Below are 15,669 nucleotides of genomic sequence, written 5' to 3'. Positions count from 1 at the left end.
TTTTTATCCTCTATAGGGAAATCAGGATCATTAGATTCTTAATTTAGAAAATTCCAAATGGAGGATACAACTTTGAATATAAAGTGCAGGACCCAAATACCAGGAAGTCTTTCAACAAGGATGAGGAGTGTTTCAGAGGCCAAAAGAACTGGGAAGACTTCATCCCACAAGCCAAAGTCATGGAGTTTTCAAATGAACCCCTAGGCCCCTCACCTCTTGTTTCTGTCCTCCAGCTGCAGCGTGTAGACCATGTCGTCAGCAGCGTGCGTCTTGGCGTTACTGTCTCCCCATTTCAGCTTCAGGCTCTGAGGCCCCGCAGCAGCACATTCGAGCCTAGGAGGCAAGGGTGGTAACGGCCGAGTTTTTGCTTTAATGAACTGACTAAATGGTCCAGCTCCAATTTCATTTATGGCCTGAATTCTGATCCTGAAAAAAGGAAAAAAAAAAAAAGTCACAAACACAGGCTTAAGAACCAGTGATTCCTCATTTGAAATCAACCTTGTATGTCATATTTCTTACTTGCTCCTATAAAGCAGTATCTTCATGGAATAAAGGAAAACCAGCTAAAATAATCAACACAAAACGGGCAGCTCGGAAGACACATTATATTCTCCATTCCAAAACCAACAGCCCAAAACAGCACATTAGCAAGATATTCCTTAGTTCTTTTATTTAAAAAAAAAAAAAAAAAAAAGGACTCTTGTTTAAGGGAACATATACTAGAAGACTTTCATATTTTATTCTGGCCACCCTTTGGCTGCCTCATCAGTTTTGGAAGTAAGCAAGCTATAAACAATGAAATTATAAATGAAAGAAGAGAACAAGAGAGTCTTCTTCAGATTCTGACAAATAGGACAACAGCTCTTCGATAGTGCATTTTTCCTTCTGTCTCCAGCCTCACCCAACAATCTCTGCTAGTCTCTAACCCCACTAAGTGTGTAGACACTGTTGGTAATAGTGTCATTCAGAAGCGTAGAAATCTTAACTGGATCTTACTATGTGCAGTGTTATGGGTAATAAAGATACATTAACACTGCTCTCATGGTCAAGGAACTGAAAATCAAACAAAGTGTGTCTTCCCAGGTGGTTCAGTGGCAAAGAATCTGCCTGTCAATGCAAGAAGATGCAGGAGATGCCAGTTTCATCCCTGGGTCGGGAAGATCCCTTGGAGGAGGGCATGGCAACCCACACCAGTATTCTTCCCTGGAGAATCCCATGGACAGAAGAGCCTGGTGGGCTACAGTCCACGGGATAGCAAACAGTTGGACATGAGCTGAGCATGCATGCATATATTATTCCATCGTCATTCCTATTTTTCTTGTTCTTCTACTTGCTTATTGATTAACTGAAAAATTTCTCCAAGGTCATCAGACAACACATTGATGGCACTGCCCCATCTTTCTTCATTCTCTACACCCCTTGCTGCAGTAAGTACAAGTTACTGAAGCTTGTTTCTTCCCGGCACTGGGGGGGGGGGGCCTGCAGATGCCTGCAGAGGCCTTCCTCCTCCACTTCTCAGAGTAAAGGTCTCAAACAAGCAAGCCCCCACCCAACTCTCTCTACTCTTCCTCTCCTGTAAATGGACAGTCCTCTCAATAACCTCAGCACCCCCACAGCTTCAGCCACACAAGACCCTTCTCGGGCCTGCCCCTCCTCCATCTCCTCACGCCTCGTCACTAGGCCTCCAGTGGAGACTTGCACCCAGGGCCCTTGCTAGGTACACAGGCGTTTTATCCAGCTGAACAAGCACTGTGGTATCACTAGTTCTAAAACTTTCAGCTTTTAACCTTGATGTGAGTTTGAAACTGTTTCAAAACACATGATGATAAAAAAGACAGTCAAAGAGAAATTCTCAGGAAACAGATCAGTTTAAAATATTCTCATAATTTAGCTTTATGTATATCTGTCTCACAGCAATTACTGCTTATATCTAAATAGAAAATATCATTACATATTACAATACCTAAATCCATTGTACGACCGCAAATGAACCTTAATTCTTCAAATTTAAAATTACATAAATTCAGCAAGTCAATTTAATAATGTCTGTAAATTGTTAAGAAGAAAAAAAAAAATAGATTGGTTCCAGGTGAGATGGAGTAAGCACACACCACCCTGTCTCTCCCACTGAATGGAGCTATTAAAGCTGGACAAAATAAATAAAGCAGCCATCTAAGAAGAAGAAAAAGGAAATAGCAGCTGAAAGATTTGGGGAAGAAGTTAAGCTATCACCAAACCAGCAGTGAATTTACCATTTTCCCCCCTCCATCATCCCCTGGCTTGGACTCAGTATAGCCTGAAATCCAGGTAATTCCCTCCACTCCTCTCTCTTTTGTTTTTCTTTTCTACATTGTCTTATTCCCCAGCCCTTAGCCAATTCCATCAATTAACAGCCTAAAGAAGAAAAACTGGATGATCACATCCACTGATACAGAAAAAGCGTTTAATGAAATCCAACATATATTCATAATAAAAATTCTCAGCAAACTAGGTATAGAAGGAAACTTTCTCAATTTGAAAGGGGCACTTACAGAAATACCTACAGCCAACATTACACTTAATGGTCGAAGACTAACTGGAAGATCAGAACAAAGCAAAGATGTCTACTTTCACCACTCTTATTTAACATTAGGCACAAGATCCAGTTGGTGGGGGGGGTGGGGGAAAAGCGAGAGATGGTAAATAAATGTCAAGACACAGCTGGGACTACTTAAGACCACCTAAATAGAGACACACTGTGGTCATGGATTGGAAAACTCTACATAGAAAAAAGGTCAATTCTCCCCAAACTGATCTATAGATACAATGCAACTGTAATAAAATTCCAGCAGGATTCTCCTTAGTTGATATAGATAAGTTGATTCTAAAAAAAATTGCTAACACAAATCTGAAAAATAATAAAGTTGGAAGAATCACTACCTGATTTAGGACTTACTATAAAGTTTACTATAAAGTAATCAAGATAGTATGATATCAGACAGACACAGACCTACAGAAACAGACCCACACAAATATGGCCAATTGATTTCCAACAAATTTGCAAAATTAATTCAAAGAAGAAATAACTGTCTTAACAACTGATATTGGAACAACTGGATATCAAAACCAACAATAAATCTCAATGTAAATTTCATTCAAAAGTTAACTCAGAATGGATCATAGATCTAACAACAGAATGCAAAATATAAAACACTTAAGAAGAAAACAGGAGGAAATATTTGCTACCTAGAATTAAATAATTTTTAGATATGATGTGACAAGCATGCATCCAGAATGCATCTAAGGCCTTTCAAAACTTGGCAACAAAACTAAAAATTGGACAAGAGACTGGAACAAACACTCCACTGAAGAGGACATACATGTGGCAAATAGGCACACAAAATGATGTTTAACACCATTAGCCATTAGGAAAATGCAAATTAAAACAATGAGCTGCTACTATCTTTCCCTAATAAAGTGAATAAAATTAAAAAATGCTTAATACCATTCTAGCAAGTATAAGTAACATCTGAAATTCCCATATTTTGCTGCTAAGAATGCAAAATGGTATACAGTTACACTGGAAAAGTTTGCTTAGAAAGTTTCTTATAAACTTCAGCATACATTTATCATGTGATCCAGCAAACACACTTCTTGGGCTGTACTCTAGAGAAATTAAAACATTTATGTTCACATAAGAACCTGCACATAAATGTTTACACCAGCTCTGTTCATAATCACCCAAAACTGAATGAATATCTGCCTCAGTTTGGAATGTAGCCAACACTTATCTCTGATAAAGTACAGCAAAAATTCTATCACAAAGAGCCTCCTTTTCTCAGAGTCTATTAAACTAGGGCTTCATCAGGTCTCTCTTAGGTAATGCAATGTGAGTCTCTCAACAGAGCATTCAGTTCAATTACTCAGTTGGGTCCGACTCTTTGAGACCCTATAGACTAGAGTACGCCAGGGTTCCCTGTTCATCACCAAACCCTGGAGCTTGCTCAAACTCATATCCATCAAGTCAGTGATGCCATCCAACAATCTCACCCTCTGTCATCCTCTTCTCCTCCTGTCTTCAAGCAGCACCTCCTGCCTGCCAGCATCAGGGAACATTGAGTCAGTTCTTTTCCAATGAGTCAGTTCTTTACATCAAGTGGCCAAAGATTTGGAGTTTCAGCTTCAGCATCAGTCCTTCCAATGAATATTCAGGACTGATTTCCTTTAGGATGGACTGGTTCGATCTCCCTGCAGTCCAAGGGACTCTCAAGTCTTTTCCAACACCACAGCATCAATTCTTTGGTGCTCAGGTTTCTTTATAGTCCAACTCTCAAATCTATACGTGACTACTGAAACACCATATCAATATGCTGCTTTGGTTGATCGTAACTTTTCTTCCAAGGAGCAAGCATTTTTTAATTTCATGGCTGCAGTCACCATCTGCAGTGATTTTGGAGCCCAAGAAAATAAAGTCTATCACTATTTTCATTGTTTCCCCATCTATTTGCCATGAAGTGATAGGACCAGATGCCGTGATCTTAGTTTCCTGAATGCTCAGTTTTAAGCCAACTTTTTCACTCTCCTCTTTCACTTTCATCAAGAGGCTCTTTAGTTTCTCTTCATTTTCTGCCATAAGGATGGTGTCAACTGTATATCTGAGGTTATTGATATTTCTCCCTGCAATCTTGATTCTAGCTTGTGCTTCATCCAGCCCGGCATTTCGCAAGATGTACTCTGCGTAAAAGTTAAATAAGCAGGGTGACAAGATACAGCCTTGATGTACTTCTTTCCCAATTTGGAGCTGGTCCGTTGTTTCATGTCTGGTTCTAACTGTTGCTTCTTGATCTACATACAGATTTCTCAGGAGGCAGGTAAAGTGGTCTGGTATTCCCAAATTTTTAAGAATTTTCCATAGTTTGTTGTGATCCACACAAAGGCTTTGGTGTAGACAATAAAGCAGAAGTAGATGTTTTGCTAGAACTCTCTTGCTTTATCTATGATCCAACAGATGTTGGGAATTTGATCTCTGGTTCCTCTGCCTTTTCTAAATCCAGCCTGAACATCTGGAAGTTCTTGGGTCACATAATGTCGAAGCCTTGCTTAGAGAATTTTGAGAATTACTTTGCTAGCATGTGAGATGAGTGCAATTGTGCTGTAGTTTGAACATTCTTTGGCATTGACTTTCTTTGGGATTGGAATGAAAAGTGATCTTTTCCAGTCCTGTGGCCACTGCTGAGTTTTCCAAATTTGCTGGCATATTGCAACATAGTATTGAAAGACTACAATAAACTCTTCTTTGCTTCCCAACATGAGTCTTGTAAAATAGCTGTATGGTATTAATGTAAGAGTTTTTTCCCTATTATTTGAAAAGAAAGAAATTTTTCTGCAACGAGAGAGGAAAAGTCTTTCTAAAAAGATAGTCCTCATGGTGGTAGAAATCACTCCTTTTTTCCCTATTGAGGAAAAGGGTATTAAGCTAGACCTTTAGGCTCAGTCTTTTTTCAATGGTAAACAAATCTCCCAACCTGCATGGTTTATGTGAATGTCTTTCTACTGTCCAGCGTGCTATTCCTTCCCTTTATTCTGGGCAGAGGTATTCCTAGAGCCCAGAGACCAAGAGGCTTCCTTCCATCTGCTTGCCCATAGTCCTCCAGAGCCAAGCTCACCTTGTATTCAAAAGCTCTACTGCTTTGCTCCATGCAGCCACAACAGCCCTTAGCTACATCATTAAGTAAAAGAAAGTGAGGGATAATGGGTTGCTTAAGATTGCTGTTCTGCCCAAGACAAAAAATGAGAGATTTCAATCATCTATGAGAATTAAAAAATAATTTATAACACACAAGTATCAAGACATAGAAAGAAATGTAGAGGTAATATTTAATTTCTTTTGTAAATTCATTTTCTTTGCAAGGCCCCCATAGTATTTTGGTAGGTAGTAGGCTTCTTACATCTGTAGCTCTCTGGCTCTCAGAACTTTTAACTCAGATGTATTTGGTAAATGTATTGAATATTAGCCATAAATATTCCCACCCACCCACCCCAAGAACAAGAATGTTATGGTAGCATTTTAACTCTCTCGAGCAGTGAAGCCTCTCTGGCTACTCTGCTAATCACTTTGGTGACTTCAGGGAAATTATCTAACACCTTTAAAGTAAAAGTTTCCTTCCCTATAAAATGGGGGTGGTAATATATTTGCTGCATTTACAAAGAGGATTACTTATTTAAGATAAGCAATGTGGGAAGCATTCTTTACTCTTTAACCTTTTATACTCTGCCATTCAATCAGAAAAGGAATCCAGGTGGCCAAAAGCTCTCTGGTAAACTTTAAAGTGCTCATTTATGGAGTTATTACATGACTTCTTTTCAGACCGTATTCCTCCCCAACAATGAAGCAAATGTGCTGGGCACCCACAGGAGATGCACTGCACTGGGCCCATGAATGCTACGTCTGCATTTTAGTTGCATTACTACCACCACTGCACTTTATTACTTGAGGAATGTGCTGAGACCATCTGTGTTTTTCCTTTCTCTAAGTTATTGTCAAGGACCCAACCACAGCTAAAAGGATTGCCTTCTTTTTAAACCGTCCTCAGAAGGTGAGGTAGCAGCTTGGGGACGGGTGAAATGTTAACAGTAACCTCTGCAACAAACAGCACTGTGGACTTGCTCTGTTCAAGGGTCTGTGCTATGGGGTCAGTTGTCCCTTGGTACCCGAGGAGGACTGGTCTCAGGACCCCCGGGGATACTAAAATCCATGGATGCTCAAGTCCCATGTATAAAACGGCACAGTTCAGTTGGCCTTCCAGACCACAGATGTGGTGAGATGACTGTTTCTCTTGCTTTTAGAGATGAGGAAACTTCAGTTAAATAACTCAACTTAAATGATACAGTAGCGAGTAGGTGCTGAAGTCTAGATTTGATATGTGCAATACTATCACTAATTTCTACCCTGACCCTTTGTCTATTTCACAAGTGCAGAAACTGCAACCAGCTAGGTTCAGTCATTTGCACTAATCCTCACAGCAGATACAGGTCTGATCGGTGTGTGAAGCTGGTCTTTCTAGACTCAAAGTCTTCATGTATTAACACACCATTCCCTCCTGGTATAACTTGAACCAAACACAGCTTCTTCCAACCAAAAGATAATTTTAATTCGAACAACACTTTCAATTTAACAACAACTGCCTTTTGCCAATGAAACAGACATTTAGAACAGTCAGATTTCCTTCCACATTATTAAAACAACTTTTGGCCTTGGAATGAACTGTGTGTGTGCTAAGTTGCTCCAGTCGTGTCAGACTCTGTGTGACCCTATGGACTGTAGGCTCCTCTGTCTATGGGATTCTCCAGGCAAGAATACTGGAGTAGGTTGCCATGCCCTCCCCCAGGAGATCTTCCTGACCCAGGGGTCAAACCCGTTGGCAGTGTGTTCTTCACCACTAGTGCCCCGAGGTGTCTCAGGTGGTAAAGTAGCTGCTTACGATGCGGGAGACTTGGGTTTGATCCCTGGGTTGGGAAGAACCACTGGAGAAGGGAATGGCAACCCACTGCAGTATTCTTGCCAGGAAATCCCATGGACAAAGAAGCCTGGTGGGCTACAGTCCAAGGGGTCACAGAGAGTCAGACACAACTGAGCAACTAATACACATACACACAGCACCACCGAACTACCTAGATTTTAAAATATTTGCTTCAATTTATTCAAGCAACAAAATGTGTTTCTGTAAAAATGCGTTTCAGTTAAAATGCATGGAAAACATTTTCCCCTGTGGCTGATGCACTGAACTAATGTTAATTAGTTTTAATGATGAAGTAACACTCAAAACTGAAATACAACTGAGGACCTGATTAAATGAAGCCATATCTTCTTGCAATTGGCGAAAATATTAAAAACTCTGAGTCTAGAAGGCTGAGAAAACTCAACAAGGACTAGGGAAGCTAATATTTCTGTTGTTTGGGGATGAAAATGCAGTGTGTGAAAATAATTTCCTAATTCCAGTGACAACTCACCCAGGACAGATGAAACCAAATCCTATCTGGAGGAACAATTCTAAGGATTAACCTCAGAAAAAACTGATTTTCAAGTTCTACTAAATTAATTAGTCTATCCCAAACCCAAACTTGAGATGTTCTCTCTTTCTCACTGAAGTAACATGTTAATCTTGACATTTAGATAGGATCTATAGCTTTTTTTTTTTTCCTCCCCCAAACATGCAATGTATGTCAGTTTCTGAAATCTTAAGCTCTGCAAAGTTAAGTACAAGGGAAATGGAAGTTTTCTTTCCAATGCAGGGAAGTGATTTAACTCTGAGAGGCTCTGTCTTGGCCATCTGCTGCTGCTGCTAAGTCGCTTCAGTCGTGTCCAACTCTGTGCGACCCCATGGACTGCAGCCTACCAGGCTCCTCCGTCCACGGGATTTTCCAGGCAAGAGTGCTGGAGTGGGTTGCCATTGCCTTCTCCTTGGCCATCTGAATTGATGTGAAAAATCTCTTCACGTGTCCAGGAGTCTGCAATATCCATCAATGTACTGATAATACTGATTCAATAAATCAAATTAAGAAGTACATTCTTTATATATTTTGACTGGAATTTCACTATTAAAATGTCTGCTACTTTTAGATTCCAAACGCATTACTGCTTCAGAAGATTACAGCGTAACATGATGCATTTTATATATACACACACACTCTCTTTCTTTCTCAAGTGGCATTCTGTCAATTTAGTTGAATTCAGTCACTCAGTCATGTCCGACTCTTTGCGACCCCATGAATCACAGCATGCCAGGCCTCCCTCTCCATCGCCAACTCCCGGAGTTTACTCAAACTCATGCCCATCGAGTCGGTGATGCCATCTAGCCATCTCATCCTCTGTCGTCCCCTTCTCCTCCTGCCCCCAATCCCTCCCAGCATCAGGGTCTTTTTCAATGAGTCATTACATTATGTTAAAAGAAGAATGACTTTGAAAACTGGAGAAGGTGACTTCTCAGTCAGCCATCCTAGTTCTCAGGATGTGTTGAGAGTAGGGAGGAGGGGACAGTGAGGACAGCACCCCTCTTCCTCGAAGAGTTAGGGATAAGAGAGGCCTAAGAAGCAAAAGATAGGCTTTGTACCCCACCCCAACCCACCAGTCTACTATCTAATAATCTAATTAAGAAGAGAAAAATATTAAAGAGTAGACCTCTGAGGAAATATTAAATGGTAGCTTAAATACAGGAAACCTCTTTAGGGAAAAGATGAGTTCAGAGTAAAGTTATTTGGAGAAGGTTCCCGGGAAGGGTAACCTTTGCTGGCTCAGTCATCCCTCCCCTTCAACCTCTCTCCTTCTGATAGCTCCTTGGATACAGGCACTTAGAGTTGTTTTTTTCATGCCCTGCCTCTGCAGGAAAGAAACCTTAAATGTCTCCCATGGCCTGAAGGACAATGCCAGATTTCCACACATTTCCACCTGTGAAAGTGAAGTCGCTCAGTCGTGTCCGACTCTTTGTGACCCCGTGGACTGTAGCCCACCAGGCTCCTCTGTCCATGGGATTTTCCAGGCAAGAATACTGGAGTGGGTTGCCATTTCCTTCTCCAGGGGATCTTCCTGACCCAGGGATCGAACCCAGGTCTCCTGTATTGCAGGCAGACGCTTTAACCTCTGAGCCACCAGGGAAGCCTGCCAGCTCATTTCTTCCCTTCCAAACATTAGCAACAGAAAATTTATTGAGAGCTTATGTGTCAGGTCCTTCACAAGGTACCTGAAGTCTAAAAAATAACACTATCAGATAGTTAAAGTAATCATCCCCATTTTATAGATCAGAAAACTGAGATACAAAGAGCTTAAAGAGATACAAAGACCTCTGTGCCAGAGGTCACAGAGGCAACAAGTGAGACTCAGGATTGATGCCAAGGCTGTCTGACTCCAGGGCACTGCTTTTGAACCACTCAGAACTTGTCTCCTTATAAAGTCCACTTCATCTTGTTAGAATGAAATGACTCAGGATTCACTTCTTGACAGGCTAATGTAGTGCTTGACATATAAGGATTCATAAAATGTTATTTTCACCCCTATTTTTACCTAGCCAAAAGAGCAGAGCAAACAAATCTACCTTAAGTTTTAGCCGTTTGCCAGTTCAACATGAGTCAGACACATAACAAGGTTGCCAAAAAAAGTGATCCTAGGCTACCTTACCAACTGCTCACTATGGAGAACAAAGAAGGTGACAATCTTGTTCTGCTCTGAGCCAGCCACACTATTCCTGGAGGTGAGTGCACTGCTCATTAAAGAGGCCATTAAGAAACAGAAATCACCCAAAGAAGAGGTTGGAATGGGTTATAGAAACCCCTGCATTTTGCAAAACCTCTCCATGTGAATCTTCGAATCACTGCTCTAGGGCAAAGTTCTCAAACTTTTGTGTGTGTGCGTGCTAAGTCACTTCAGTCATGTCCGACTCTTTGTGATCCCATGGACTAGAGCCTGCCAGGCACCTCTGTCCATGGGATTCTCCAGGCAAGAATACTGGAGTGGGTTGCCATAACTTTTTCCAGGGGATCTTCCCGACCCAGGGATGGAACCCACGTCTCCTGAATTTCAGGTAGATTCTTTATGGCTGAGCCACTGAGCCCTCTCAAACTTTTAACAGGCAACAAAATCTCCTATGGGGCTAATTAAGGCACAGAGTGCTGGGCCCTATTCTGAGATTTCTGATTCCAGGGGTTTCCGCTAGGGCCTGTTAAATTGCACTTAATACTGATGCTGCTGGTCCAGGAACCATACTTTTGAGTATCACTGCTCTAGAACAAAGCCCAGGATCAACTGAGTTGATTTTAGTAGATTTCAGCTCAGGTTTTAACAAAGTATATGGGAAACTCTACAGAAAGAGTTGAACTGCTTGGTGAGGAGAAGCTGAAGCTGAAAACTTCATCGCTGGAGATATTCACGCCAGGGCACTGGGAAAGGGTGACACCAGGTGATCTCGTCTCAGCTCACAAAGCCTATAGTAGCGGGAGCATGTAAAAGAAAGCTACATCTCTATTTTTTTTTTCTTTTTTTTTCCTAACAATTTTTTCCTCCTCGAATCAAAACACAAACTCAAGTCTAAATTTAAAGGTAGTGCCTTTTAAAAATCTCATTGTAATCCCAACCAAATTGTATACAGGATGTTAGTAAGCCAGTGCACAGTCTGACAAGCACCGGTAAAGGATGGATCCATTTTAGTGTCCGTAGGTTGGCTGGAGAGGTGAACATTTCTGTCCCAGCGAGACAGAAAGAATAAACTCCATGTGAGAACAATGTGTAACTGCTAAAGGTTAAAGAAAAAAATTAAAAGGAACAAGCCTTTTTTTACCCAAGCCCCAGAGCCTGTTTCATTCCACATTTTTATCTAGAACATCATGATCTGTTCACTTATATTTTGACCAATTTGTGGGACAAAAAAAGGTGAGGTAAAAGTTGATTGGACTAAAATTATACTCTCAGTTCCCTGAAATACTCATTTTGTATCTCACCACAATTACTACGATCCTGTGTTTTTGAACCATAAAAGAACAAGACTATGGGCTGATTGGAGTTCTACTATAGAGAATCCAATGAAGTATTATAGAAACTAAATTCCTTAAGTTGGACAAACGGTTATCTTAAATGTGAATGTTAATTTTAATATCTTAAATGTGAAACATCCAATTTATTTATTGATTGGCCAGTAAATATTTTGACTACATCTTTTTTTTTTTTTTTGGTCAAGAACACACAATATGACTTAAGGCCAAAGATTTGTCTTTTCTAAAGCTGTACATTTTTCATGCCATCTGTCTGAAATGGTGTCTTCCAAGCTGCCCTGCAAGGTTAAGAGGTGACATTCTCCCCGTGTGACTTTCCACATTCAGCTCAGTATACTACTAGCCTTGTATATTAACACTGAAAAGAATTAGGGACTTTTTAACATGTCTTTAACCAACCACTTATGTGGAATATATTCTTGATAATTTCCACTGTAATTGGCATTTCATTAATGAACAAAGATCCCCTACATCAGTTATCTTCATTTGAACTTTTGATTTCTAGATTTCTTTCTTGAAGTCATGTGACTACATGTTGACTAATGAATACCAGCATTCATTCCTCCAATATCAACTTTCTAAAACCCAGAAAATTTTATAATCATTTACACTACCTTTAAGGTATACATAAATGGCAGGAAGAGGCAAAATTCTTGGGCTGGAACCTTGTCCTAAAAGCCCTTTATGATTGCTGACCTGAATGTTCAGAGGACTGACCCGAGGATCTGAGTCCATTCTGGCATAGACATGGATTGTGGGTCTCACAGCAGACATGAGATCTTTCACTGAGCCCTGAGCCAGTGGCTTCTTCATAGGTTTTCTGGCCTGAGGGTCCAAGTCAGGCGATATTCTGGACATGTGGTCACTGAGAAACAGTTAGGGGATGGCATTCACATGCTCATTTTTCCCCAGAGATATACCTCATGGTCAGGTCTCCGTAGAGCATCATCACTGGGGAATGTCCCTGAGGTCAAGGTCTGGGTTTAATCACCTCTGGATTTCCTCAGCACCCAATTAGAGTGCTTTGGACACAACAGTCAGTATTTGGTTAGCATATAAAGGTGGAGGGTGGTTTTCTGAGACTGGCTAAGATGCTAAAAATGAAAAATGCCCTTGGGGACTGTCTCTTAAGCTATGTAAGTCATACCTCTTTTATTCCAGTTATTTCTAACTTGATTCCCACTTTAAACCATCCTGACCATTCTGAACCCTGGGTCTTGACCTTTCTGAAATGCCAAAAAGACTCTGTACAGTGTCATTTTCAGCCTGTGAGGTCATAAGCACCTTCTATCTTAGGTTGCTGTTTAAGTGTCCCAATTCCTTGAGTGCTCTGAGGGCAAGGATGGTGTTCATCCCTATTTCATAGACCCACAGTGCACAGTACTGTGCCCAAGAGAGATCTCTTAAAAGAAGGAAAGAGCAAACAAACTGTCATCACTTGGAAAAGCAAAATGAATACACTTATATGAATTATTCACAAAAGACTTGGTAAGAGAGGGAAAGTAGAGATAAGATGCTTAGGCAGGTTGGAACTTTGGTATCTTACAGCTGATAAACTGATTTTTTTTCTTCAGCTTCTGTGGATGTAGTCTATCAGACTACAACATTAGAAAACACTGCAGAAAAAAAATAAGTGGTAAACCTTTTTTTTAGCAGTAAAATTACCTGCTTGTATTCCCCTGTCCCACCTCAAGAAGAACCAGTTTTTTTGGGTGAAGATCTTGATAACAATAAAAATGACAGTGCATGTTTACGTGCACCTGCTATGTACTGCTGGACTCTACATGAGCATTCAATATTCATCTGCTTACTCCTTACAACATGTTTTTGACCTAAGTAATCTTATTCTCCTCATGCTGTGGATGATGCTGAAACACCAAAAGCTTAAGTAATTTGCCTGAAGACATAGCTAAGGATCTGTTTCTGAATCAGGCTCCACTTCACCTCCTTAATAAGCCATTGAACGTGACAAAGGGGGACACCCTGAAAAGGCACTGGAATAATCAAATGGTTCCTGCACTCCTCTAATGCTAATCCTGAACTTTCTGTCTCCCAGCTATGGCCCCTTGGTGCGTGTGTGCTAAGTCACTTCAGTAGTGAATGACTCTGTGCGACCCCATGGACAGTAGCCCACCAGGCTCCTCTGTCTGTTGGATTTCCCAGGCAAGAATACTGGAGTGGGTTACCATTTCCTTCTCTATGGGATCTTTCCCACACAGGGATTGAACCCGCGTCTCTTGTGTCTCCTGCACTGGCATTGGCAGGCAGGTTCTTTACCACTAGCACCACCTGGGAAGCCCTTGGAGACAGAACTAAATGTCTTGAAATCTCAAGAGGCCATGTTGAGAAAAAGGTATATAGGGGGAGGTGAAGTGCTGGCTACTCAACAAGAATTCTGGGGGAAAGGAAGAATGCAGGTGTTAACTGAGTTTTGCTGGGTGGAGCCAGTTTCTCTGGCTGCTCATGAAATCATGAACAAAAGATCCATCATAGATGCTCTGTAATAGCGTGCCTGCTTTGAGGGGATCCGAAGAATGGCAAAGCCCTGCTTCAGAGGTGCAGAGGGTGTCGCAGAGTGATGAGACAGAGGAAAAACAGCAAGAAAAGCAGTTTATCAAAAAACTGTGGAGGAAGAATTGACTTAAAATGGTTGGTGAAATGTCCCCTCATGGGTTAGGAATTATATCAATTTGTAATTGACTTATAAAGTAAAAAGTAGTACAAGTTTTTGAATTGTATTTGCATTTACTACTCTTAAATGCATTAAAAATGACTAGAATTCACCCATTTGGCCTTGAGGACCTAAAGGTTCCGTAGCCCCATGCTCTGATGTATGTGTCCATGCAGCTGTATTTCAACTTTCCTGCACTCACCGGTAGGTGGTTTCTGGAAGGAGGTCTTTCATAACGTGGGTGGTGGTATTACCCACGGTGATGCTAGTGTCTCCAAGATCAATGTTGTAAGCAAGGATTTCAGATCCATTATTGCACGGCTCTTCCCAGTTCAGTACAAGGCACACAGAAGGCGAATCGGGATAGGCGTTGAGGGTCTCCTCCTCCAGGACACACACAGTAGAGACAGGGTCAGGGGCAGATGCTGGTGTCTGGCAAAGGACGAGCTCACTGTACGGTCCTGCTCCAGCTTGATTAACAGCCTGGAAAACAACAGCGAGACAATGTCCCATTACTTCATGAGCACCTACTAATGCCTCCACACTAGGTGCTGTTGAGTCTAAAGTAACATACGACTGCTGCCAGAAATGTAGGTGGAGATAGATCCTCCACGATGTTCATATTGATAACCACCTTCCAAAAGATATCAGTCACATCTTTTCTACTAATAAAAGATAACGTCACCATTGTTTCTTATGAAAAATCATTTAAAAATAACACTTCATCTTTGCATAGCCCACTTCAGTTTATGTACTCTTATGCCATCGTCACAATAACTGTCTGAGGTAGATAATTCAAGGAAGCTATTCTTATCTGCCTTTCAGATAAGATCAGGTGTGCTCAGGGTGGGATGACCTTGACTCTTATCTGCCTTTCAGAGAAGAGGGAACTCAAAGTCAGATCAAATAACTCAAGCCCAAGATTCAGATGCCAAGATAGGATCAAAATCCAGTAATCTGACTTTTAACTCAAGTGCTGCTCTGGAAGAACTATAGGAATTTCAGAAAAGTACTCACTGTTTTCCACGTGAGTGCGGAACTCCTATCTGCAGTCAATGCTCTGCTCTCGGCTGACGTTGAGCGTCACTGCTGACACTTGGTCACTCATCACTCCTGCATTCAGTCTCGGGGACCGTCCTCTTGTTTCTGCTTACCTGCTCTGCTTCTCAGTCACCTCTGCGACCTGCTACTCATTACCAGGCTCTCTCAGCCCTGGAGGGAACCAGGCCCCAGGCCTTGCACGCCTCTGTACCACTTCTGCTTAAACTCCTGGAACTCTCACCTTGTCTCAGGGGCAAATGCCATTTATCCCTACTCCCAAATTTATGTGTACAGTCCAGACCTCTGCCCTAAATGCCAGCCTGTTGTATTCAACTGCCTACTCAATTCAACTGAATATCTCCATTTAAATGTCAAATAGGCACCTCACACTCAAGTGTCTATACAGTTCCAAAGTGGTGTCCACCCCATTCTTCCTCATC

At 41.3% G+C, this 15,669-nt stretch overlaps 1 protein-coding gene across 3 annotated transcripts in view; it reads right to left on the bottom strand.

Moving 5' to 3' along the window:
- FNDC3B (fibronectin type III domain containing 3B) overlaps positions 1-15,669 on the bottom strand; it is a 352,800-nt gene that overhangs the window by 31,726 nt on the left and 305,405 nt on the right. For all 3 annotated transcript variants that reach the window (XM_043875197.1, XM_043875198.1, XM_043875199.1), the window contains exons 22-23: positions 14,391-14,671; positions 214-426 (exon numbers count right to left, since the gene is read on the bottom strand). In XM_043875197.1, the coding sequence (XP_043731132.1) occupies positions 214-426; positions 14,391-14,671 (494 nt within the window). The remainder of the gene's footprint in view (positions 1-213; positions 427-14,390; positions 14,672-15,669) is intronic.

This window comes from Cervus elaphus, chromosome 19, assembly GCF_910594005.1.
Source record: "Cervus elaphus chromosome 19, mCerEla1.1, whole genome shotgun sequence".
NCBI lineage: Eukaryota > Metazoa > Chordata > Mammalia > Artiodactyla > Cervidae > Cervus > Cervus elaphus.
Note: the sequence above shows the minus strand (reverse complement) of the source record. Positions and strands in the feature narration are given on the sequence as shown.